Raw genomic sequence first — 25,195 nt, forward strand, 5'->3', positions numbered from 1 at the left:
AAACACCACCAAAGAAGAGACGCAGTTGGAGCACGTGTTTCAGTTTGTCACGTGATCGATCGCATTTCGGTGAGTAGATCTATCATAGACTTATGGAATGTATGAACAGCTGCCTTCATGGTTCATGTTTGTACACTTAGGAACAGATCTATTCATTATACGTTTGATTGGGGGAAAATAAATTCTTTTTTCGTAAAGGATGACTTCTACAAACAGGAAGTGCTCAGCTCTCACAGGAAGTAGCCGAAAGACCAAAGACAATGCAGCGGATTGGTTCAATCTGATGCTTCGCTGGAACAGATTAAACGACGAGGGATTCAACGTTGCAGCGAACATCGTCAACAGCAAGCGGTCAGTTTATAGCACGGGTTAGGGGTCCAGACCCACAGGACATTAGGGGTCAAGACCCACAGCAAGGATGTGATGGTAAATAAAGAATATTCTCTTTCCTGTTAGTGTCACATCAGATCCACACAGGCACGTGTTCCCAATGACCCTGCTTTTATTGGACAGCTCGTTGTATAAGAGATCTGATTGGTCAGGAGGCGGGACTTTAGTACTCGCTCAGATACTTGTCAGAATAAAACCAGGTTAGGTGTTCACCCTAAGTTATAATGGTGATTTAGCCTGGTAAGATGTTATCTAGCTCTGTAGTACAGGCCCCAGATGTTAATCTAGAACCTCCTTTAGTTGTTACATCAGCTGCTAAACCTGTGACATGATTGCCAGTTCCACCATGAGGCTCCTGGAGGGACGTGTCCCTGCTCCACCCTTCGAAGAACAGGGACTTGTCTAAAACCTGCAGGATCAGTGTCCCTCCAGGGCTAGGTTTGAACCCCAGAGTCTAACTGTGCTGTTGTCCTGGAAACTCGACAGACTGGAGTCAGTAGTTCTGAAGGTTAGATGGATAGCATATCAGTGAATTTGTGTGTAAATAAACGTGTGTGTTTCTGCAGCTCACAGCAGGGCGTGTCCGACTCCGCCCCCCTACAGGACGACTGCAGGACGTTGCAGGACGTGGTGGACAAGATGGTGAGAGTTGATCAAAAACATGAACAAACAGATCAAAGTAAAAAAGTACATGTTTTTATTTACACTTCCCGTTTATGTCAGGTTACCATAGTAACAAAGATGGAGCGTCTGACGGCGTCGCAGAGCGGAGTTCGAGCTTTGGACGACTTTAGAACCCAAGGAGAAGGACATTTGTTTCACGGCTGGAGCTGCAAAGATCTGGGTGGGTTGTCGTGGCAACGCAACATCCAGCATTACTGTAGTAACCATTACTAAGGCCTCACGCTGTACGTTTCAGAGGTCGCCACCGCCACGCTATTGGTTGATTTCCGTCAGGAGCTGAGGCTGAAGCAGACAATCCTACAGGAAGTGGCGCACACGGTGACCTCTGACCTCGGCCTAGTGCTGCTCTCTGGTTGGCTGCACCAGCCGTTCATCACCGATAGGACAAGACTGACTGTGGAGGCCCTGCTGATGGAGACGGGGCTCCGTCCACTGTGATCTAACAACATTTTATAAAAGTAATAAAATAATTCACTTCCTTAAACTTTGTCCTTTATCTACATATGAACAGGTCACATGACCCATTGAACCTGGTCATGTGACCAACACGCTCAGTCACTGAGGAGCTTTGGCTCCGTCCGACACCTCGTTGTCGAGCAGGGTCTGGACCGCCTCCAGGGGAACCTCCTCTGGGTTCTGGATGTGCGTGGTGGTCCCATCGGGTCCGTTAACAACAAGGATCCCCTCTGAGCTCGGCTGGATCAGCATCTCCTCTACAGGTTTGTCCACACATGGGGCCGCGTCCTGGACCGCGTCCTGAACAGGGTCCTGGACCACATCCTGGACCGGGTTAGACTCCGCTTTATCAGAACCTGAGCTCTGATCTGAGGGGTCAGCAGCAGACCTAAAAGGCCAGAGACAAATTGAGACAACGTAGTACCAGAGCAGGACCAATAAGAAGACCAATCTTAAACATGTAAGAATAACCTTAATTAAACAACACTGAGTCCTCTGATTGAACGACACATTCCTTAAGTGCTACACACAGTGTCACTCCTCTGTTCAGATGTTCTAATAACTGTGGAATTGTTTGTGTTGCCATGGCAGCAGCCTCGTCTCCTAGTTGTGTACCTATTTGCGTGGGCGGAGCCAAATAAATGATTAAATAAACAAAACAATAATCTCTGTTAACTAATAAAATGTGTTGGTGTGATAAACCCTTCTCTGTGATGTTGAGCATTGATCCACAACATGTTATTGATCTTTTCTACTGAGACGATCGCAACATTCATCTCTGATCACAAAATGAAGACATCAATATATGATCACTACATCAATAAGATGACTCACCTCCCCACACAGTGAGCACTGACATCGCCGTCACTGGTTAAACTAGGTTCAAAACCATTAGTGTTGTGGACGTAAAGGTAATATTGAACAGCCTGAGGTCAGAGTCATTCACCACTGAACATGGGATTAGAACCCAGAACTAATCTGTGATCTCACTCTAAGGGTCTATGTAAAACACCCTATAAATTATTTACAGGAACACTGACCTCTCAGCCGTGAGTTTGTCCAAACTCTCTGGAGGAGAAACAGACGTAGAGGTCACAGGAGTGGTAGGGGTCAGGGGGTCAACAAGGGTTGTAGAGGTCGCAGCTAGAGAAGAAAAAGAGGAAAAAATATATAAATATAATTGAACAAAGAGCTGCTCCAGTAGAAGAAACATGGAGATGTGATGGTTTCTATGGTAACGGTATTACACTAACATAGAGGAAGCTTTGATCCATCACTCATGCATGGGTGAGCAGCCACAGTGTAACGCCAGGGGAGCAGTTAGGGTTAAGGGACTTGCTCAACATCCCACAGTGATGGCCCAGGTGAGATTCGAACCAGTGACCCTACGATTACAAGCCCGCTTCCTTAACTACTAGGCCACCAGTGCTAAGAAATGTCTGGGTCTCCTCTTCTGTCCACACATATCGCGCCATGTTTTCTCACAGAGAAGTGGTCATGTGACCAGGTACGTCACGTTAGGGTCTCCATAGAGCTTTTGCGACATGTCAATCTCAAAACGTCTGAAAAACCACCTCATGAAGGCATAAAAACTTTTTAGCAATATTTGAGTGTTTTACGTTTGCTCTGACACATTAGCTTGCTCACAGTGGCACAGGCTACCTGTAGGCGTCTGGTGTCCGTTGTGTTGCGCTGGGACGCTGTTCTCCATCTTGAAGCGTTTGGACGGCGGTAACATCTTGGAGTTCTGAGCACAGACACAAGTCAGACTGGAGCTTGTTTCTGGTCCTAGTTCTGGTCCATCTGACCTACCTCTAAGTATCGACTGTTCTTGTTGGTCAGGCTTGACGGCGTCCCAGGAACCACCTTCATCTTGTTCACCTCATCCAGGATCCCCAGAGAGCGAGCCACCTGAGAGCGGGTCACATGACACAGGTCACATGGCTCAGTGACATGACTCCTGGAGCTCAGACACTCACCTCAATGTTCCTGACTTCCAGAGGATAGGCTCCGGCCCCCGGGCTGCTGATGTAGTCCTGAGCTGCTCTTCTGACATCCGCCTGCAGTGCCTCAAACTCTCTGTACACGTCAGGGAACCTGGACCGTCCCGAACCGCCAGAACCCACCTGTGGAGAACAGATCAGCTTTCTGAGAGGTTCTCTGAGGTAGAGGCTCCCTCTGCAGGAGGAGCGGTTACTGTACCGTACCTTTGCTGAGAGGAGGTCCCACAGGCTGACGTTGCTAAAGTGAGGAAGGACGACCTCCATCAGGTCCTCAGACTCGCACTGATCCAGCAGCTGACAAAGAAAACACAAACGATGAGAACCTGCAACATCCCCTCCCAGACAATCAGGCTGTGATAACAAACCTCCTGCAGCCGCTCCCTCCTTCGCTGGGTGGTTACCATGGCAACACTAAGCTTTGGTGGTCTCCCCCGACGACCGCGTCTGCTCACCAGCCCCACAGTCACCTGACAGGCCCGACCAATCAGAGTCAGTGTTTGTTAAAGTCTTTAAGTCGTTCTACGTCAGAACGTGTGATTGTTGTGATTGTTTCCAGTGTTTCATGTCAGTGATGTGTAGTGAGGTCTGTGTGTATTTACAAACATTAATACATGTTAGCTGAATCCATAAACTCTTATGATTTAGTTCAGACTAAATGTGAAAAATATTCAAACTCAATGTAGCTTAAACACTAAAGTCTTCTGTGATTGGTCCAAGCTTCTCAGTGACACAGTCTGATAATAATAATATTAAATACATTTCCTTTTTTCCAAATATTGCATCACACACACACACACACACACACACACACACACACACACACACACACACACACACACACACACACACACACACACACACACACACACACCTCTTTACCTTAGGGGGTGGTCCCAATGGTCGGCCCCTTCCCCGGCCTCTCCCTCTACCACGCCCTCGCCCCGGGGGTCGTCCTGGTCCTCGGTGGTGATTGGCTCTAAGTCCTGCTGCTGAGGCCGGCCCCCCCTCTACCTGCAGAGAGAGAAACTAGTTACAAGTTACTAGTTACTAACCAGAGGGTCACTGGTTTATGTTTTCTAGGGTCAGCAACATTCAACCTATAACTGTGTGGAAGTAGCTGGACGTTAGCATAGGCAGCACCGCACAGCAAGCTAACGTTAGCATAGGCAGCATGGCACAGCAAGCTAACGTTAGCATAGGCAGCGCAGGACAGCAAGCTAAAGTTAGACAGAACCACACAACAAGCTAATGTTAGCATAGGCAGCACCACACAACAAGCTAATGCTAGCATAGGCAGCACCACACAACAAGCTAATGTTAGCATATGCATCGCATCAATTTAATGTTAGCATTTGCAGTGCATCAAGCTAATATTAGCATATGCATCGCATCAATTTAATGTTAGCATTTCCAGTGCATCAAGCGAACGTTAGCATTTCCAGTGCATCAAGCTAACGTTAGCATAGGCTATGCAGCAAGCTAATGTTAACATAGACTATGCAGCAAGCTAATGTTAACATAGGCTATGCAGCAAGCTAATGTTAACATAGGCTATGCAGCAAGCAAATCTCGGCATAGGCAGACACGCACAGCAAGCTAACGTTAGCATATGCAACGCATCAAGTAAACATTAGCATATGCAACGCATCAAGTAAACATTAGCATAAGCAGCGCATCAAGTTAACGATAGCATACGCAGCTCATCAAGCAAACGTTAGCATAGGCAGTGCAGCAAACTAACAAACTAAACTGATCAATAGCTGTAGTGAGAGCTGCTGTGATGGGGGAGGAGCCTCTGTAACCACTCACTCTGTTGGTTGCCATGGCAGCAGGTCTGTCCTCCTCCTTGACTGGAGCAGCCGTCTCCATTGATTGGCTGTTGTCTGGCAGGGGGAGGGGCTCTCCGTGGGTGGGGTTGAGCCTGTAATGGCGGTTGAGCCCCCCCAGCCCGATGTAGGCCTTCTCACAGCGGGGGCAGCGATGGGGCCGTGCCCGGTGGCTGAAGCTGAAGGGCGCTCCGGGGTCAGAGGTCATCCTGCGCTCCTCGTCCTCCTCGCTGATGTCAGAGTAGTCGTCTGAGTCGGACACGTGGCCGTCGGCGAGGTCTTCAGTCTTTATGAATTTATAATCCTTCACTTTGTGCTTCGGTGGGCGGGAAACACGCCCAGAACGAGTCTGGACCTTCGCCACACGCTTCTCCCTCTTCTTCTTCTCCTTATTGAGACGAGCTGATGGGGGCGGGGCCGACGGGGCCGGAGCTGATGGTGCCGGAGCCGACGGGGGCGGAGCTGCTATGACAACATTCTGGGGCTCAGAGGGGGGTGAGGCCTTTACTGAGGGAGGAGGAGCCTTTACAGGGGGAGAAGGAGCCTTTACAGGGGGAGGAGGAGCTTTTATGGAGGGAGGCAGAGCCTTTATAGAGGGAGGCAGAACTTTTACAGTGGGAGGAGGGGCCTTTATGGAGGGAGGCGGAGCTTTTACGGAGGGAGGAGGAGCCTTTGTAGACGTAGGCGAAGACTCTGGCAGCTTATGGACCAATGGTAGAAGAGATGCAGCCCCGGGGGTGGGGCTCTGCAGCAGAACCTGGATCTGATTATCAACTGGACTCTGCAGCAGGAAGTGACCCTGCTGACCAATCACAGGCTGCAGGTGGATGATCTGAGCACTGCCATTGGTCGACAGCTTCACCTGCGGGTGATTGACGGCTACTACCCTCTGTTTGGGGGCGGGGCCTGGCTTCACTTCCTGTTTGGTAGGAACCTGAATCTGAATCCTGACAGGATCAGACTGAAACACAAAATCATCATCATCCATGTCACTGTGTGAGTATCAGTATGTGTGTGAATGTATCAATGTGTGTGTGTCTGTCCTACCTTCTTGGTGCTGCTGCCTGGGTTCTGTAGGTTCTGTAACGCTACATGTTGAACAGTCTTCAGCTGTTGGGAGGCTTTATTCTGTGAAACCTGATCCAGGCCCACCTGTACCTGTACCTTCTGGGCGGGAGGGGGAACCTGGACCTTCTGGGCGGGAGGGGGGACCTGGACCTGCACCTTCTGGGCAGGTGGGGGAACCTGGAGCTGGACTTGGACCTTCTGGGCGGGAGGGGGAACATGGAGCTGGACCTGGACCTTCTGGGCGGGAGGGGGAACCTGGACCTGCTGGGTGTGTTGGACCTGGACCTGTTGGGCCTTGGTGACCTGGTCTATGACCTGCTGCAGGTGGTTGGGGTCCAGACCCGGGCCGTGCAAGGGTCTAAGGGGGCTGGTCTGCAGTAGCTGGACGGCCTCGGTGTCGGAGACCTGGACGATGTTGTGCTGGTGGAGCTGCTCCAGCAGCAGCTGCTCCTCCGGGCCCGAGGCCTCCAGGAGGCTTCCGTCCGGCTGCAGGAACAGGATGGTGGTGGAGGTCGGCAGGTCCAGCAACGGCCCGGCCGCGACCTCGGCCTGGTCCGCGGACCCTGCAGGAGGCTCTGCTGTTATTGTTCTGCTGTCCTCCTCGCTGTCCGCCATTTTGGCTGTCGATTAGCGGGAAGCGCGGCCCGGCAGAACTGGGCTCGGTTCGGTCCGCTGACGGGCCGGGACGGAACCGGGACCACCGATAAAGGACGGGCCGGGACAAACGGACGCTTGGACGGAGACTCACCGAGAAATTACCGAAAAGCCGCGAAGACCAGGCCGTTAGAAGCACGAGCTGAGAGCGGAGAGGTAGCACACAAGCTCCGGACTGGATCACACAAACCAGGACTGGATCAGCACGGGATCCGGAGCAGACGACTGTAGAGCCCTGTTTGTCCAGCAGGAGGCGCTTTGTTTACAGTCAGTGACGGGGCGATGTTCGATGTTTGATGTTAGGGTTACGCATTAACAGCTGCTTAGCACCTGCACACAGCTGTTGCACATCTGGATCAACACCTGCTCCAACATCTGGATCAAGGTCCGTGTTTCTACTTCCACCATCCTTCATACTGGACCGGACCGATGGTTCTGCTAACACAGTTAGCACATGCTAAGCTAACAGCTACAGGACAGGGAGGATGCTCTGTGTGTGTGTGTGTGTGTGTGTGTGTGTGTGTGTGTGTGTGTGTGTGTGTGTGTGTGTGTGTGTGTGTGTGTGTGTGTGTGTGTGTGTGTGTGTGTGTGTGTGTGTGTGTGTGTTATTCATCTTTCTGATCAATCAGTCAATCACTTTGATCCTTGTTTAACCCTGGGTTTTGTCTGACAGGTTGTGTCTGTGGTTCTGATCATCATGGACCCTCAGCCTGTGTCTGTGCTCAGGGAATTCTGTCCCCTCCACTACCTGACCAGCAGCATCCCAGCTAAGGTGTGTCTGTAATAATGTGTCTGTTGTGTGTTTGTTGTGTATCTGTTGTGTCTCTGTAATAATGTGTCTGTTGTGTATCTGTAATAATGTGTCTGTAATAATGTGTCTGTTGTGTGTTTGTTGTGTATCTGTAATAATGTGTCTGTTGTGTATCTGTAATAATGTGTCTGTTGTGCATCTGTAATAATGTCTGTTGTGTGTTTGTTGTGCATCTGTAATAATGTCTGTTGTGTGTCTGTTGTGCATATGTAATAATGTGTCTGTTGTGTGTCTGTTGTGCATCTGTAATAATGTGTCTGTTGTGTGTCTGTTGTGCATATGTAATAATGTGTCTGTTGTGCATCTGTAATAATGTGTCTGTTGTGCATCTGTAATAATGTGTCTGTTGTGCATCTGTAATAATGTGTCTGTTGTGTGTCTGTAATAATGTGTCTGTTGTGTGTCTGTAATAATGTGTCAGTTGTGTATCTGTAATTGTGTGTCTGTAGGTGCAGAGGGGCTTCAAGTCAGTGCTGGTGTATCTCACAGCGTTGGACTGCAGTACTGACTTCTTGGCACTAGGGAGCAGCACTGGGATGATTTACCTCTACTGTAGACACCTGGCTCAGCTCAACAAGTACAGCCTGGAGGTCAGAGGTCACTCTGTGTGTGTGTGTGTGTGCGTGTGTGTGTGTGTGTGTGTGTGTGTGTGTGTGTGTGTGTGTGTGAGTGATGCAATATTTGGAAAAGAGGAAATATTTTATATTGTTAATTTATTATTGTTATTAAAATATATCAGACTGAGGTCTGTCAGAGATTTTCAAGTTTTCAACTGAACATGAAAAGTAGAATAAACAATAAAAAGACACACACCTGTCACCTGTCAGTATTCAGCTCCCTAAATGTTGTACTGGGGTCTATACACAGCACCCACACACACACACACATTTGTAGTAAACAGTGTGTTACCATTAGAGACACTCAGAGCTTGGACAGGCTCCACCCCCTCCCTGTTCAGGGTAAACGGATACAAAAGATCAGATCAGACGAGACACATGGTTTATAAATAAATACATAATCGTCACATATGACAAACACAATGACCTGAAATGTAGATGTATCGTACAGTGTGTACATATTGTGTCAATTATTGTGTAACAGGGAAAGTGTGGTCCAGTGTCAGCTGTGAAGCTGCTGAGTTGTTTTGATGATCTGGTTGCCGTGGGAACAGCCTCAGGCCAGGTGACCATCTTCCAGCTGGTGTCGCCACTTCCTGGTCGTAACAAACAGGTGAGAAAAAAAAAACGTAATAGCAACAGTGATAAACTAGTTTGTAATCTGTCAGAACCAACACACACACACACACACACATGGATCGCACATTCCAGAGGATGACTGGACTGGAAAAATGATGACAATACAATGACAGTAGCAAAAGCGAGTCCACACATCAGATATAGCTTAAAAAACAGGTTTAATGAAAAGTGTAAATATCTGGTGTGCGGAATCCCTTTTGCTACTTTTATCTAATTAATGACTCATTATTACTTTCACTGTTTGGTAACACCATCCTGCAGCTGCGACGCTTCGATGTGACTGGCTTACACAGAGGCTCTGTGACCTCATTGGCCTGGAGCACCAATGGGATGAAGCTGTTCTCTGGAGACGATCGAGGACGAGTCGTGTTCTCTGCTCTGGACCTGGACCAGGTAAGACCATGTCAACAACAAGGGAACAGCACGCTAATTGGCACTGGCAGACCCCCGCGACCCTGATACACGGGAATTAGCGGGTTTGAAGATCGATGGATGGATGGAACAGCACACTATCAACATGCTAACATAAGACTAACACATGTTAGCAACAAGCTAACGTACAACACATGTGTAACCCTCAAATACCAGTAGTCTGAGTTTTAGCTGAGTGTGGTGAATTAGCTCTTTTTTTGTTTACTTTATAAACCAGGCACCAGACAGAATTTGAAATTAAAACACAAACATTTATTTTCCCTCTGGGAATAGCTTAAAGCAACCTTTTTGCAAGGCAGCAATATCATTCAGCTTTTCCCAAATTGTTCAGACAGTCAATAAATCATGCTGCACTTCGGTATATTTCTGGCTCCCCGTATATTCACCTATGGGACAGCATGAACAGTGTGTGTGTGTGTGTGTGTGTGTGTGTGTGTGTGTGTGTGTGTGTGTGTGTGTGTGTGTGTGTGTGTGTGTGTGTGTGTGTGTGTGTGTGTGTGTGTGTGTGTGTGTGTGTGTGTGTGTGTGTGTGTGTGTGTGTGTGTGTGTGTGTGTCCGCATGCATGCGTGCGTGTTTCAGGGTGTGTGTAACTGTGTGTGTGCGTGTGTGTGTTTCAGGGTGTGTGTAAGCCCCAGCTGCTGATGGAGGAATCCTCTGCTGTTGTGCAGCTGGAATACAAACATCAGGTGTTACTGGTTTCCACTCAGCACAAGAAGTTACTCTACTGCACTCAGACACAGGAAGTCTTACAGCTGGGGGACCAATCACAGCACAGGTAGGACACACACACACACACAGGTGATGTACTCTGGGCCATCATACCTGACAGCAGTGGCTCCTCCCCCTCTGATGTCACTGACCTGTGGACACTTCTCCTCCTGGGTGTGGTCAGAGTTAGAGAGGGGGTCATGCCTCCTCCTGGGTGTGGTCTTAGAGAGGGGGCCACGCCTCCTCCTGGGTGTGGTCTTAGAGAGGAACCCATGCCTCCTCCTGGGCATGGTCAGGGTTAGGGAGGAGGCCACGCCTCCTCCTGCGTGTGGTCAGGTTTAAGGAGGGGGGCACACCTGAGCCAGTCAGGAGGACACGCCCCATCCCCCATGTTACGATCGTTTCATCCAATCACTGCAACATTTCCTCTCCTCTGATGAAGTAAAGAGTATGACAACAGGAACTAGGATTCTAGGACAGGTGTTGGGACAAATTCTGTGACCCAACAAAATGGTGGTCCCAGTTGATCCAGTGGCACAACGCTTTGTGTTAGCTACAATCAGCTAACATCAGCTATGATCACCATTTAGCTTTGATCACCATTTAGTCTGGTTACAGATTGAACACATCTTAGGAACAGAATGTTTGCCTTTAAGAACCAGATACACCTCTACTGGTGTCTGTGTCTGTGTCTGTGCCTGTGTCTGTGGTGTGTGTGTGTGTGTTCCAGCAGTGGGAGGTTCGGGGCCTGCTTCCTTCCTGCTCTTTGTAAACAAAGTGACGTTGAGGTGTTTGCAGCCGGTCCTGATCTGAAGCTGTGGAGGGCGGACGTTAGAGGACGAGTGAAGGTCACTCAGCAGCTCAGAGCGCTGTTCCACCCACAGGTGACCTCACACACATACTGGTTACACTGGTGTCTGCTGGTTTAACATGACTGTGTGTGTGTGTGAACAGGTCCCTCAGATCGAGCTGTTTCCGCGTCCAGGGTCAGTGGGAGGGTTCCGTCCCTCTGAGCCTCAGCTGGGTCTGATCAGCTGTTTCCTCTCAGATGCTTTGATCCTCAGCTGGAACGAGTACAGTCTGTATGTGGTGGACTGTGTCAGACAGGTATGAGTGTGCACCAACCACTGACTTTAAAACTAAAGAAGGTCAAAGCACTGCTCTGATGATTGAATGAAAGCTTGTGAGATGTCCTGTTTTAAACCCTTACAGGATGATCAGATCAGGATCATCTCTGTCTAACAGGTGTTAGAGTATTTCCCTATCTATTGGACTATTTAAGATGACAAAATTGGTTCTACCTTCCTATCGTCACAGCACATCCCCCTCCAATAACTCCAGATATTCCAACCTCAGGACGATAGCCTTGGTCCTGGTCACATGTTCTGGTCTTAACCAGAGGCCTTCCTCCAGATCTTGGTACTTGTTTCTCGCCGGGTCATTTTTAGAGGCGTGTAAAACTGACTGGTCTCTAACTAACTCACTTTAAGCTTGGTTAGTTTCCATTCACAGAGTTGAATTAGTCCATGGAGGCCCATGTTGTGATGAACACAGCTGATCTGTACCTGCTGCTGTGTCCTTGATGTCACACACCTCAGGGTGCAGAGCCAGCAGCACAGCTGGTTGGAGCTCCATGACATTATCGCTCAGGCCTCCCATTTTGGGATAATTTCTTCATCAGGACCTCAAATATGGGAAAAAATATTGGAAAAGATAAAATGTTCATTCTCAGAAGCAAGGTGGATGTCCCATCCTTTCCTTGTCCTGTAATGTCCTGTCCTGGTCACATTAACTCTTAAACCTGTTCCAGGAGGTAGTCGGAGCCCTGGAGAGCAGTGGGGACATCGTCTCTGTTTCCTGCTGCAACAATGAGATCTTTGTCCTTAAAGGAGACAGAGACGTCATCCGCCTGTCAGACAGTCCTGAGGGAATAACGCATACCTGTGAGCACTCACTGTAAACATCTGTAAACATCTGTAAACATGTTGTAATGTTTTTTTGCTTTTAAACATCAGCATTGAAGCTCTCCATTGGCCAGCTCTCCCCACTGACTCCGCCTTCTGTTGACCAACCAATGGGATCAGTGGAAATGGCCCAGCCAATCAGAACAGTTCCCATTGAGGTAGAAGGCCAATCAAAGAAGGAGGAGGCAGGCCTTAGTGATGACGAACAGGAGGAGGCGGAGCAGGTAACCATTGGCTGTGGTTTGTGACATCATCAGACCCGTAACCAGGTCATGTGACATTATGACGGGAAAGATTCTGTGAATACTAAGGCTGTTTTTTATTTAACAGTAATCATTGAACAAACATAAAAAATAATTTATTCACATTTGAAAGGTTTTCAGTTCAGAGAATATGAAAGTGTAGAAAGTTCTGGGATTGCATTAATAATTGTGATCACATGATAAATCTGTTGTTTACACATTCCAGTACAGTAGGTGGCGATATGCACCTGTTCTACTGGGTTGTAACACGCCATTAACCAAGAAAGAAAGAAAGAGAATCTGTGGAGTGTGTGTCCTAATCCCAATGTGTGTGTGTGTGTACATGAGTGTGTGTACAGGAGTGTGTGTCTCAACACCAGTGTTCACTCACACATTCATTGACTTTGAGGCTCCACTAAGTCCTTAGGGCTCAGGGCTGTCCCATTAGACAATCAGGAAGTGTGTGAGGGAGGGTGGTGGCCTAGTGGTTTAGGAAGCGGGCATGCAATCAGAGGGTCACCGGTTCTAATCTCACCTGGTCCATCTCTGTGGGAAGTTGATCAGTCCCTTAGATTAACCCTAATTGCTCCAATGTGGCAGCCCATTGCTAAAATGGCTTAAATCCAGAGAAAGAATTTCACTACGGTTACACTACGGTGATTAATAAAGGGTCCATTCTTATTATTATTATTATTTAAAAGCGACGTGAAATGAGCAAATTAGTAACAAAAGCACTGTAACATAGTGATAGTTGTTAATAAATACCATAAACACAAAAGCAAATGGCAAAAAGAAAAAAATCCATGTGTTGTTGCACGTTGCAGGTGAGGTTGCATCACTCCTACGTGATACAAAGATTATATTAACAGTTTATGTAAAGACATGTCTCAGTATTTAGTGTTTTAAAAGAAATCAAGAAAAATCTGTAGATGTGTGTATATAGTATATGCATAAATCAGTGTAATTGTAGATATTAGGGATGTAACGATTAATCGTAAGGCAGTTAAAAATTGATTCATAGGTATCACGATTCACATCGATACTGTGAAAATTGAATCGCAGTACTTTTTTTATCCAGAAGTGCTGGCGGCGGGCGGAATCTGCTAATACTTTCTTGCTGGCCGCCTTCTACTTTTAAACATGTTCATAAATGATTCCTTACCCCTTTAGCACCAAAAAATATCTGTAATATTGCGTGAATATCTGTAAAAGTCACATTTTTCTATTAGCTCTGTCTGCTAGCATAGCATCTCTTCTTCACTGCAAGAATATCTGCATGCCAACCGACCACTGGGTTACCAGTGCCCTCTGCTGGTTGAAACAAATATCTGACCTAAATACATTAAAGTTACTGTTTTTTTTTTTTTTTTTAAAGTCCAATTGTTAAGGCACAAAATACATTTTCAGTTGAACTTTTAAAAAGAAAAAGAACTATTATGCAGTTTTGCATTGTTTACTATAGAACCAAAATTTAAATTAATAGGCTTCTTCTTCATTTGTATTATTCCTTTATTTATTTCATTCAAGATTTATTTTTAGTTAAATTGCATTGTTTTGAATAGTTTTTCAAGGGATTCTTTTGACAATGAAAAATAAAAGGAAAACAGTATAGTTTTTTTTATAGTTTTTCCCCCCAAAAAATAAAGGAATATTTTTCAGTCATCATTTTTCTACAGTCCCATTTTGTAAAATAAATCGTGAGAGAATCGTATCGTGAATTGAATCGTATCGGGAGTTGAGTGAATCGTTACATCCCTAGTAGATATGCAATTATATATAGATTTTGTATAGTCTAAGTTGTTGTATTAGCCTTACCTGCTAATGTGATGAGTGAATGGCCTTTGTTTTGTAGTTTGTATTTGTATTTATTTTCATTTATTTTTCCTTTTATATTTATATATATATATATATATATATATATATAGATAATTTATTTATTTTTATAGCTGATAACAAAACATGAAAATCTATTTACTGACACAGAAATAACTAACAGATGGGATCTTCATGTGCTTTTTTCTGCTGTTTGTTGTGCAGGTGGGCGACTCATTCACTTCCAGCTGCAGCGCCCCCCAGTGGTCAGAGCAACCACCACAGGAGCTGGAGCTGGTGGTTAAAGCTGTTAGACTGAAGAAGAAGAGGAGGAGACGGACGGGTGAGGATATGACAACTACAGACATGACAACTACAGACAGGAAAACTATGGTAAATGGTAAATAGACTTGATTTATATAGCGCTTTAATCCCATCACTGAAGTAGTCTCAAAGCACTTTATGTATCAGCTCATTCACCCATTCACACACTAATGGGACTGAGCTGCCATGCAAGGCGCTGGTCAACCACTGGAGCAACTTAGGGTTCAGTGTCTTGCCCAAGGACACTTCGACACATAGACAGGTATTGACTGGGATACAGACATGACAACTATAGACAGGACAACTATAGACAGATTATTATAAATAATGTGTGGTATTAATTACTGACTCTCTGTGCTCTACAGACAGTGGACCCCCCCCCTCTGAGAGCAGTGATGCAGGCAGTGATCATGTCTCCCTAGGGGGTTCGGAGAACCATCAGGACCCTGTGGAGACCCTGACTGAGGTCCAGTCCAGGTCAGACTCTGAGACAATGACCTGTAGACGTGTGTCTTATCCATCGCTGATCCCCCACCCCTCGTTTGTTCCAGCACCTCCCTCCTCCTCCTGGACCCACTCACTGACCCAGTCCTGGACTCTGTTCCTGACCCAGAGGTGAAAGCTGGGGCTCTGACCCCTGACGTGGACCTGCTGCTGAGCTGCAGCTTCTCCTACATGAAGAACTGTAACGAGGAGCATCAGCCAATGGATGAGCAGGATCCAACATCCAGCCCTCTGATAGGCCCAAAGGAGAGTGAGCAGGTGTGACCTTTGACCTTGACCCTCAACAAAGATGAAGATGATGATGACCCACAGACCAAAGAAGTGTGCGTGTGTGTGCGTGTGAACCAGGAAACGTTGCCCTCTGCTGGTCACATGGACCAATCCAGTGACGAGGAAAGAGACATCTACAGCCATCGTCCAATCAGCACCACAGAGGGAGGACACACCCACACCTCTCCATCCAATCAGTGTGTGGGAACCACAGAGAGACCCACAGACCTGGTGAGTCAGGAGCCAATCAGCTTCAGGAACCACACACAGCTCAGCAGGAGAGCCAATCAGCTGCTGAGTTTTCCTTTCAGGTTTCAGAGAGCTGGAGCAGGTTCACAGGACCAGGATGTGGGATCCTCAGTCTGCAGGCAACTGACAGGTCAGTTTGTACCTACTGCAGAGCATTAACATGATTGTTCCCCACATGCTAACCCTTAGCTACTGTTGAACAGTATGATCCCAAACATTATTTATGAAACCTTTAATTTCCTCATGTTTTACACTAAACCGCCTCACAGCATGTGATTGGATGCTTCTCTTGTGACGTGTCACCAGGTAAACTGATCACCAGTTCAGCCAATACACCATCAGTTAAACCTGTCTTTGTACCAGAGGCTTTTCACGTTTCAATGCAGTCAGAATAATGTGAACACTTCATTTATTTACAGTCACAGGATAACATGATCACTAGATGAACCGTAACACGTAGCAGAAGATTTTAAACAAGATTTAGACACATTGGTCTGTTTGTTACCTTTTTTAAAAGCTGGGGTGTGTGTAGCTACTGACGGTTTGTGGTTGTAAAGCTGAGGTATGTGTAGCTACTGACGGTCTGTGGTTGTAAAGCGGAGGTGTGTGTAGCTACTGATGTTCTGTGGTTGTAAAGCTGAGGTATGTGTAGCTACTGACGGTCTGTGGTTGTAAAGCTGAGGTATGTGTAGCTACTGACGGTCTGTGGTTGTAAAGCTGAGGTGTGTGTAGCTACTGACGGTCTGTGGTTGTAAAGCTGAGGTATGTGTAGCTACTGACGGTCTGTGGTTGTAAAGCTGAGGTATGTGTAGCTTCTGACGGTCTGTGGTTGTAAAGCTGAGGTATGTGTAGCTACTGACGGTCTGTGGTTGTAAAGCTGAGGTATGTGTAGCTACTGACGGTCTGTGGTTGTAAAGCTGAGGTATGTGTAGCTACTGACGGTCTGTGGTTGTAAAGCTGAGGTATGTGTAGCTACTGACGGTCTGTGGTTGTAAAGCTGAGGTATGTGTAGCTACTGACGGTCTGTGGTTGTAAAGCTGAGGTATGTGTAGCTTCTGACGGTCTGTGGTTGTAAAGCTGAGGTATGTGTAGCTACTGACGGTCTGTGGTTGTAAAGCTGAGGTATGTGTAGCTACTGACGGTCTGTGGTTGTAAAGCTGAGGTATGTGTTGCTACTGACGGTCTGTGGTTGTAAAGCTGAGGTGTGTTTAGCTACTGACGGTCTGTGGTTGTAAAGCTGAGGTGTGTGTTGTGGTTGCAGGTACGTGTGGTGTCTGGACTTTAAAGGAGGGCTGTTCTTCAGTGTTCTACCTCAGGGGAACCCACTGCTGTGGCAGCGCTTTGAGGAGAACGTCCAGCAGGTGGCAGTGTCGCCCTCAGGTGAGTCAGACACGAAGTGGCTCTGAATGAACTGGAAGTGACCCTGTGATTGACAGGTGAGCTGCTGTGGAAGGTGGAGCAGCGCGTGGCATCAGCGTGTGCTAAAGTTTGTGTGAGAGGAAAACGTCACTGGTACAAAGCTCAGGATCAAACAAACTTTGTGGCTCTGAGCGACGACTCAGCGTGGATCATACGCACCAACGGAGACCTCTACCTGCAGACAGGTACAGCACCGACCAATCACAGCAGGGCAGGGAGTGTGTGTGCATGAGACCTGCAGGGGGCGCACTGAGCTTTACAATAGTTGCATACAGTATCTGCATAATAATGTATACTAATAATGAATAAATAATATAGTAATATATTCAAGTAAACATTAGTCTAAACTTTGACAATAAAACTAAAGCTGTCTTTATCTCTCTCTCCCTGTCAGGCCTGAGTGTGGAGCGTCCATGTTCTCTCTCAGTGAAGCTGGAGTGTCCATGTCTGTTCACTCAGGTGTGTGTGAGGTCAGGTGTGGTTTGGGCTCTGAGTGAACACAGAACTTTGTTTTACCGGGAGGGTCTGAGCACCTTCTGCAGTGAGGGGGACGGCTGGAGGAGCGACACGGTCAGGTAAACATCGTGCGTGCGTGCTTGCGTTTGCGTGTGGTGTGCGTGCGTGTGAGCTTTGCTAGTATGTCAGTGTGAGCGCGGCAACGCAGACGGCCCTCCCCCTCTCCAGCCTAACCCGCAGTGATTTCAAAATAAAATGAAAATAAATCTTTTGTAACCTTAAGTAAAACACATTTTTATGATTATAGAATCGTTACAGTAACTCGATAGTTACATGTTTTAAAAGACAAAGTCATGACAATTACCTGTACTGATTAAGTTAAAAGTTACATTGATCAAAAGATTAATCCTTCATATTTTCTTAAAAACAAAGGATAAAACATAAACTGAACATCTGAATAGTGCTTTTCTGCCTGACGGTCAAATACTGCCTGACAGTTGTTCATACAGTGGAAAAATTCAGCTACAAGCAAAAGTGTTGAAATCCATCTACCACCAACTCTTCATCATTTCTCATCATCCTTCTCTCTCTAAGTTACATCGATCTAATCAAATGATTTCTACTAGCATAATCACAAAAGGAGCACTGATTTTCTTCAAGTGTGTGTGCGTGTGTGTGTGTAGTGAAGCTCAGGGTCTGGACTTGATGTGTGTGGCGCTGGCAGAAGGTGGCGTGGCCTGGGCTCTGGACTCTGGCGGAAGTCTGTGGTTCCGAACCGGTGTGAGTGCGTCCAGGCCTCAGGGAGAGGACGACCACTGGTGGCAGGTATACACAATGGTGATGATGATGGTGGTGATGGTGATGATGGTGATGATGATGTGACTCTTGGTCTATGTGATCCTTAGATCAGTATCTCAGACTACGTGGTGTTTGATCAGGGCAGCCTATTCCAGACGCTGCTTCAGGCCACGCAGAGCGTTGCCTCGGTAACCAAAGCTCCCGTGGAGCGTGTGGTGGCCTTCCTGTCCCAGTACTCCCAGTGTCAGCCTAGTCTGGTCAGCGCCAATAGCAGCGGTGTTTGGGTCGCATCAGGAAGGAACCAACTCCACCTGGCCAGGGGAAGTCTGGTTGGTGAGTAACAATTGGTCCACTTCAGGTTTATGTAACATTTAGGACCACAGGGGCTCTGAACCCATGAGGTTACTGGTTCTGATCCTAGAAATGCTTTCTCTGACTAACCTGGTTAAAAATTGTTAACTAAAGCAGTTATTTACACATTTACAAATGTTTACACACATTCACACATGCATACATCTGTTTACAGACATTTAAAAATGTTTACACACTTTTACATTTGTGTACATATGTTTACACATAGGGATGTAACGATTAATCATAAGGCAGTTAAAAATCGATTCATTGGTATCACGATTGAGATTGATTTTCTGAAAATTGAATCGCAGTACTTTTTTTAAACAGCAGAGGACACTATGTATACATCCTTCTCTTGTCCAAATGCTGAGGCTGCGGGCGGAATCTGCTACTACTTTCTTTCTGGCCGCCTTCTACTCTTAAATATGTTAATAAATGATTCATTACCCCTTTAGCACCGAAAGAATATCTGTAATATTACCTTAATATCTGTAAAAGTCACATTTTTCTATTAGCTCTGTCTGCTAGCATAGCATCTTTTCTTCTCTGAACAGAATATCTGCATGGCAACCGACCACTGGGTTACCAGCGCCCTCTGCTGGTCCAAACAAATATCTGATGTAAATACAGGGCAATGTATGGGTTTTTTTTTGGTTTTTTTAAAGTCTAATTGTTAAGGCACAAAATACAATTTCAGTTGCACTTTTAAAAAGAAAAAGAACTATTATGCAGTTTTGCATTGTTTACTATAGAACCAGAATTTAAATTAATAGGCTTCATTTGTATTATTCCTTTATTTATTTAATTCAAGATTTATTTTTAGTTAAATTGCATTGTTTTGAATAGTTTATCAAGGGATTCTTTTGACAATGAAAAATAAAAGGAAAATAATACAGTATTTTCTAGTCTTTTTCCCAAAAAAAATAAAGGAATATTTTTCAATCATCATTTGTCTACAATGCCATTTTGTAAAATACATCGTGAGAGAATCGTATCATGAACCCAGTATCGTGAATCGAATCGTATCAGGAGTTGAGTGAATCGTTACATCCCTATACATGTTTACAGACATTCAGACATGTTTACAAACATTTAAAAACATTTACAAATGTTTTAAAAATGTTACACAAGTTGAAATAATGTTTACAGACATTTACATATGCATACATCAGTTTACAGACATTTACAAATGTTTACACATGTTAAAAAATGTTTATATATATATTGACATATGCATACATATGTTTACACACATTTACAAACATTCAGACATGTTTACAAACATTCAAACCCGTTTACATACGCATACATATGTTTACACACATTTATAAGTATTTACACAAGTTCAAAAACTTTACAAATATTTACATATGCACACATACTGTAAGTTTACACACATTTACTTAATACACATTCACATATTGGTCTGTAAAGGTCCAGCCTTCCTAAACCTGTTAGTGAGTCAGTGCAGCTCCACAGTCGTCTGGAGCTCGTCTGTAGCTCATTGACACTCTGTGGTCTTTCAGGAACATTCTGGCAGAACGTGGTTCCTCGAGGAACGGTGTCGGCAACACGGTGGACGTTCATCACATCGTCTGCAGTTCCTCACAGAGAAGGTGATGTGGTGCAGATGATCTTTCTGACCTCTAATCCCTGACCCTTGACCTCTGACCTGTAACAGGTGCGTTCCTGTGGTTGGCTCAGAGCAGGAAGGATCTGTTCTGTGTTTGGGACCAGGATGGAGAACTGAGACCCTCCTCCATTGCCCTGCCCCCTCAGGTACACACACATACACAAAAACACTAACACACACTGTAAAGGCCGTGTGTGTATCTGTGGGTGTGTGTGTGTATCTGTGGGTGCGTGTATTTCCGTGTGTGATTGTGTGTATCTGTGTGTGTATTTCTCAGGTGGAGCTGCTACACCTGTCGTCCTGTCCTGATGCTCTGTGGGGATTGGACGCCCAGGGTCAGGTGTTTATTCGACCTCTGACCCCGTCCTGTCCCACTGGGCTGGACTGGACCCAACTGGACCTGAGCCAGCTCGGTAGGGGAAGGGGCTTATCCATTATTCCATTATCCATGGAATTATTTACATTTTTATGAACAACAATATAACAAAACAATACATATATATACACACACACACACACACCACGCACACACACACAGTAACACATAAACACACTCAGGTCGTCTGATTGGGTAATTTCAGCTCTATACAGAATCATCATGTGATGTGAGACACAGAGAAGGGCAGCTAAAAACAGACACACACACACACACACACTGACCTGTACATGTAACACTTGTTATGTAACAGTGTTTATTAGCACATCACAGTTTGTATTTCACAGTTCATCAGATATAGTGTGTGTGTCATCTAGTAACACACACATAGACACACACACATGTAGACACATACACACATAGACATACTGTACACACACAGACACACACAAACACACATAGACATATTGTACACACACAGACACATATACACACAGTCATACACACGTAGACATACTGTGTACACACAGACACACACACATATATACACACACAGACATACTGTACACACACACAGCCATACACACACACATAGACATACTGTACACACACACACACACACACAGCCATACACACACACATATACACACAGACATACACACACCAGTGGGACAGGACTGCCATGCAAGGCGCTAGTCGACCACTGGGAGCAACTTAGGGTTCAGTGTCTTGCCCAAGGACACTTCGACACATAGTCAGGTACTGGGATCGAACCCCCAACCTCTCGATCAGAAGACGACCCACTACCACCTGAGCCACGGTTGCCCACACATAGACGTAATGTACACACACATGCAGTATAAACACACACACAATAATGTACAGTCAGTCAGAGCGTGTGTGTGCGCGTGTACCTAATCTCTATGCTGGTTCTTCCAGGTTCTGTGCGTCTCCAGAACATCAGCTGTGGTTCTCAGAATGTTTGGGCCGTGGATTCAAAAGGACTCGTTTATTTTAGAGTTGGAACGCAGCCTCTGAACAGTAGCATGATGCTACCAGCCTGGATCCTCATAGACCCCCCCCCACAGGTAGGACACCCCTCCTACACATGTAGTAACCCCCCCCCCCACACACACACACACACACACACAGGTGATAGACCCCTCCCCTTTGACCCCGCCCCCACAGGAGAAACATCTAATGCTGTGTGTGTCCTCAGCCAATAGGAGTGCAGCTGGTGTCCATCCAGACTAGTCCTAACGATGGGCGGCTCTGGGCCCTGGACAACAGGGGGGGGGTGTACGTCAGGAACGGGCTGAGTCATCAGATGCCTGTGGGGACGGACTGGGAGTGTGTACCAGGTACAGTACACACTTGTTTCTACAGGTGTGTGTGTGTGTATTTCTACAGGTGTGTATTTCTACAGGTGTGTGTGTGTCTCCAGGTGTGTGTGTCCACCAGATGGTTCTCAGTTCTCAGACGGTCTGGGCTCGTTGTTCTAACGGTGAAATGTGTCGACGTTACGGCGTCTCTGAGAAAAATCCTGGAGGAGATTACTGGAAGAAGATCCCTGGGACGGCCGCCTGGTTCACTGGTTAGACTGGTTTACTATTACTGGTTAGACTGGTTTACTATTACTGGTTAGACTGGTTTAATATTACTGGTTAGGATGGTTTACTATTACTGGTTAGACTGGTTTACTATTACTGGTTTAATATTACTGGTTAGGATGGTTTACTATTACTGGTTAGACTGGTTTAATATTACTGGTTAGACTGGTTTCCTATCAGGATACTGATGACTCAGTGACTTTTTGTATTCCAGTGACTACTGATGAAGATCTGTGGGCAGTGACTCTGACTGGTGGATTGTCCCGTCGGCTTACCAAGCTCCTCCTACAGACTGGAGTTAGCCCCACCCATGCAGGTCCCACCCTTGGTGACCCAGAAGAGGAATGGGAGGTCATTTAATGTGACACTGTCACTGAGAGGGCAGTGACATCACTTCCTGTCTAGAAACTCCTCTGAAAGGGAATACGATGCACTTTATTTTAAAAAAGATGAAGGAACCCTAACACTAGAACTGGTAGGACGCACTTGTTTCTATTGTTACCATGGCAACAGATGCTGAAGAAGTGACTGATGGATATTAATGTACTGACAGTTTATTTCTGTGTAACATACATACACACACACACGCGCGTGTGTGTATGTGTAGCTGTGAATAATATCTGATTAATTTAAAGAGAAAAGCTGCTGGTCTGTAACCGTCGGTGATAAATGAATAAATTCTAAGTCTTCTGACACAAAAATTTAGCTTCCTTTACTGCATATTTGATAGTGAAAGGGTTTAAAATAGTGACACACACGCACACACACAGTGTCCCTGTAACGTCTGTTTAATGCAGTGGTTCCAAACCTCTTTTGGATTGTGACCCCATATTGAGAATCACAATCTTCTGGTGACCCAAAAGAAGATTTAGTTTTTGATCATGTTTGTTAAACTGTTACAAATAGAGACAACGTTTTTATACTGCATTTTATTTTAATTAGACTTAGAATACAGTTGTAATTTGAAAATAATGATTTAATTAATTACTAGACATTTCACCTCACCCCACATGGGGTCACGACCCCAAGGTTGAAAAACCTTAATGGAACACAAAAAACAAGAAGTATTATAACAAACTCTGATCAACGATTCAAGACTTAGAGCCGCAGCAGCTTTAATGTTTACACACGTGTGTGTGTGTGCGTGTGTCATTAGTTCGTGAGGTTAATGATGAAGCTAAAACATCTGCAGACACTTTGATTTCTCTCCTCCTTTCTTTGTTTGTTTATTGTTTGTTTGTTTATTGTTTGTTTGTTTATTGTTTGTGGTGTTGGCCTCACACACTCTGCTGTGTTCTGTAACGTGTTTTAATATAAATAACTTTATTCACACTGAGGTAGATCAGTCACTATTTACACAAACGTCCGATGGCGTCTCACGGCTGCAGGAAGTGCGGTAGCGCGCTAATCCGATCCGGTCCAATTCGAACCAGGCACCTGAGTGCCTGGTGGAGGAGGGGGGGCGGGGCGTGGCCACTCAGCCATGTAAACACCTGTTGTCCCAGCAGGAGGCGCAGGCGTGCCGGCTGTTCGGTGACGGCGTGCGGCGGCGCCGTGGGTTCCTTGAGGAACAGCAGCAAAGTGTCCACGCAGCGCTGAGCCAGACGCCGTTCTGACGGAGTACAGGAGAGCAGCCTCTGCAGCGCCCCCTCCAGGCCTTGGGGGCGGGCGCCATGCAGCAGCAGCAGCAGCAGACAGTCGGGCCGCAGCAGCTCCGCCGCCAGCTGCACCGCTGTCTTTCCCGCGTCGGCCACGTGCGAACAGCCGCCGCAGCCGTCCAGGTACTCGCTACGTCCTCCGCCGGCCTTCAGCGTCCTCACCATCATCCCTAGAATCTCCAGACGGTCGTAACGCACCGCCACGCTGAGGTGAGGAGTGCCGGCGCAGCAGCAGAAGGAGCAGCGCGGTGCTTTGAGTGCGTCTAACGCGAAACGGTCCAATAGGAACACGGCGTAGTCCTGATGGTCGTGGACCAGAGCGTACAGCAGAGCCTCAGAGGGCAGGAACGCTCGAGGAACGCCGTCATCCCAGCTGAACACCTCCAACCTTCTGGTCTCCTCCAGCAGCCACGGCGGCAGCTTCTCCCTCACGGCGCAGTAGAAGGAAAACGCTGTGCGTTCGCACTCACGCTGACACGGAGCGCACGATGCTCGCTCCAACTGAGACGACAGACGCCACGGCATTGCCAGAACACCAACAACTGTGGAGAACTATGGCCTAACTAGAAATAATATAACTAAGTACTAACTAGTATAACCTGGGAGGATCGTTGCTATCACAAACGTCTGAAGCAGAACTTTGTTGTGATGGTCAAACCTCCGACTACTGACACCGTGAACATTTATAGCAGCTCAGAGCCCCACCCCCTCTGTGTGTGTGTGTGTGTGTGTGTGTGTGTCATGTGTCTCACATAGTGAACATTGTGTCCTATTTCAGATGAGGACAGTAAACATCAGGGTGTGTAATATTCATATTTATTATGTAAACGTGGTGAGAGCCAATCAGATCATTTTGTTTAAGAAGAACAAAGTCATTAGTGGATCAAAGTGTTTACAAACAACTCTTTAATAATAAAGGAAACACCTGAGAGCAGATTAGAGGGAGGGGGAAGTCACAGACACACACTGGACAAAGTGAACACAACAGAAAAATGAAGAAACTTCCTCAAAGCAACAAACATTGTTAAAGGAAACTGAGAAGGATTTGAACTCACAACCTCCTTTTAACATAAAACTGAACCACTGATCAATCAGAACCTGGAGAGATGTGCACGACACTTTCCACATGTGAGATGGTGAATTAATTCATCCATTTAATGCTCACATCACAGTTATTGATCTATTATAGATGTAGTTATAGAACTTTTATAGATGTAGTTATTGATCTATTATAGAT

The 25,195-nt window shown here is 46.2% G+C and overlaps 4 protein-coding genes across 8 annotated transcripts in view; 2 read left to right on the forward strand and 2 right to left on the reverse strand.

Moving 5' to 3' along the window:
- On the forward strand, nucleotides 1-1,558 carry cinp (cyclin dependent kinase 2 interacting protein). 2 transcript variants are annotated; one of them, XM_028438888.1, is made up of 5 exons: nucleotides 1-69; nucleotides 199-351; nucleotides 957-1,032; nucleotides 1,114-1,234; nucleotides 1,310-1,558. In XM_028438888.1, the coding sequence occupies exons 2-5, from the start codon at nucleotides 200-202 to the stop codon at nucleotides 1,510-1,512; spliced, it is 552 nt and encodes a 183-aa protein (XP_028294689.1). In that variant the 5' UTR covers nucleotides 1-69; nucleotide 199; the 3' UTR covers nucleotides 1,513-1,558. The 2 variants fall into 2 exon arrangements, with proteins under 2 accessions (XP_028294689.1, XP_028294690.1); XM_028438889.1 differs by lacking the exon at nucleotides 1-69 and having other exon boundaries at nucleotides 79-351.
- Nucleotides 1,065-7,071, reverse strand: znf839 (zinc finger protein 839). Its single transcript, XM_028438884.1, has 10 exons — nucleotides 6,407-7,071; nucleotides 5,343-6,320; nucleotides 4,413-4,544; nucleotides 3,899-4,000; nucleotides 3,738-3,827; nucleotides 3,510-3,656; nucleotides 3,343-3,441; nucleotides 3,193-3,277; nucleotides 2,571-2,673; nucleotides 1,065-1,918 (listed from the first exon to the last, which is right to left on the reverse strand). The coding sequence occupies exons 1-10, from the start codon at nucleotides 7,040-7,042 to the stop codon at nucleotides 1,630-1,632; spliced, it is 2,661 nt and encodes an 886-aa protein (XP_028294685.1). The 5' UTR covers nucleotides 7,043-7,071; the 3' UTR covers nucleotides 1,065-1,629.
- tecpr2 (tectonin beta-propeller repeat containing 2) overlaps nucleotides 6,296-25,195 on the forward strand; it is a 26,922-nt gene continuing 8,022 nt past the window's right edge. Inside the window, exons 1-27 of one of the 4 annotated variants that reach the window (XM_028438880.1) lie at nucleotides 6,296-6,355; nucleotides 7,755-7,853; nucleotides 8,342-8,482; nucleotides 8,994-9,122; nucleotides 9,410-9,541; nucleotides 10,199-10,356; nucleotides 11,020-11,173; nucleotides 11,244-11,396; nucleotides 12,100-12,232; nucleotides 12,305-12,477; nucleotides 14,533-14,650; nucleotides 14,997-15,108; nucleotides 15,183-15,393; nucleotides 15,484-15,636; nucleotides 15,717-15,784; nucleotides 16,916-17,034; nucleotides 17,091-17,258; nucleotides 17,468-17,648; nucleotides 18,213-18,354; nucleotides 18,435-18,660; nucleotides 20,208-20,297; nucleotides 20,363-20,460; nucleotides 20,592-20,727; nucleotides 21,630-21,778; nucleotides 21,910-22,051; nucleotides 22,135-22,284; nucleotides 22,515-23,440. In XM_028438880.1, coding sequence (XP_028294681.1) covers nucleotides 7,779-7,853; nucleotides 8,342-8,482; nucleotides 8,994-9,122; nucleotides 9,410-9,541; nucleotides 10,199-10,356; nucleotides 11,020-11,173; nucleotides 11,244-11,396; nucleotides 12,100-12,232; nucleotides 12,305-12,477; nucleotides 14,533-14,650; nucleotides 14,997-15,108; nucleotides 15,183-15,393; nucleotides 15,484-15,636; nucleotides 15,717-15,784; nucleotides 16,916-17,034; nucleotides 17,091-17,258; nucleotides 17,468-17,648; nucleotides 18,213-18,354; nucleotides 18,435-18,660; nucleotides 20,208-20,297; nucleotides 20,363-20,460; nucleotides 20,592-20,727; nucleotides 21,630-21,778; nucleotides 21,910-22,051; nucleotides 22,135-22,284; nucleotides 22,515-22,660 — 3,657 coding nt within the window. In that variant the 5' untranslated portion in view covers nucleotides 6,296-6,355; nucleotides 7,755-7,778 and the 3' untranslated portion in view covers nucleotides 22,661-23,440. Of the gene's footprint in view, nucleotides 6,356-7,217; nucleotides 7,467-7,754; nucleotides 7,854-8,341; nucleotides 8,483-8,993; nucleotides 9,123-9,409; nucleotides 9,542-10,198; nucleotides 10,357-11,019; nucleotides 11,174-11,243; nucleotides 11,397-12,099; nucleotides 12,233-12,304; nucleotides 12,478-14,532; nucleotides 14,651-14,996; nucleotides 15,109-15,182; nucleotides 15,394-15,483; nucleotides 15,637-15,716; nucleotides 15,785-16,915; nucleotides 17,035-17,090; nucleotides 17,259-17,467; nucleotides 17,649-18,212; nucleotides 18,355-18,434; nucleotides 18,661-20,207; nucleotides 20,298-20,362; nucleotides 20,461-20,591; nucleotides 20,728-21,629; nucleotides 21,779-21,909; nucleotides 22,052-22,134; nucleotides 22,285-22,514; nucleotides 23,441-25,195 lie in introns of those variants that run through there. The other 3 variants (XM_028438881.1, XM_028438879.1, XM_028438882.1) reach the window with 3 other exon arrangements.
- ankrd9 (ankyrin repeat domain 9) lies at nucleotides 23,600-24,626 on the reverse strand. Its single transcript, XM_028438887.1, has one exon. The coding sequence runs from the start codon at nucleotides 24,481-24,483 to the stop codon at nucleotides 23,677-23,679; it is 807 nt and encodes a 268-aa protein (XP_028294688.1). The 5' UTR covers nucleotides 24,484-24,626; the 3' UTR covers nucleotides 23,600-23,676.

This window comes from Gouania willdenowi, chromosome 22 (assembly GCF_900634775.1).
Source record: "Gouania willdenowi chromosome 22, fGouWil2.1, whole genome shotgun sequence".
In the NCBI taxonomy this organism is placed as follows: domain Eukaryota; kingdom Metazoa; phylum Chordata; class Actinopteri; order Blenniiformes; family Gobiesocidae; genus Gouania; species Gouania willdenowi.

What these genes read in the sequence shown, in the direction of transcription:
- cinp (XM_028438888.1), top strand. Translation starts at nt 200, where the DNA reads ATGACTTCTACAAACAGGAAGTGCTCAGCTCTCACAGGAAGTAGCCGA. An exon ending in AACATCGTCAACAGCAAGCG is followed by an intron (nt 352 to 956) that starts GTCAGTTTATAG and finishes GTGTTTCTGCAG; the next exon opens with CTCACAGCAGGGCGTGTCCG. An exon ending in AGGACGTGGTGGACAAGATG is followed by an intron (nt 1,033 to 1,113) that starts GTGAGAGTTGAT and finishes CGTTTATGTCAG; the next exon opens with GTTACCATAGTAACAAAGAT.
- znf839 (XM_028438884.1), bottom strand. Translation starts at nt 7,042, where the DNA reads ATGGCGGACAGCGAGGAGGACAGCAGAACAATAACAGCAGAGCCTCCT. An exon ending in TGGAAGTCAGGAACATTGAG is followed by an intron (nt 3,442 to 3,509) that starts GTGAGTGTCTGA and finishes ACCCGCTCTCAG; the next exon opens with GTGGCTCGCTCTCTGGGGAT. An exon ending in AGAACAGTCGATACTTAGAG is followed by an intron (nt 3,278 to 3,342) that starts GTAGGTCAGATG and finishes GTCTGTGCTCAG; the next exon opens with AACTCCAAGATGTTACCGCC.
- ankrd9 (XM_028438887.1), bottom strand. Translation starts at nt 24,483, where the DNA reads ATGCCGTGGCGTCTGTCGTCTCAGTTGGAGCGAGCATCGTGCGCTCCG.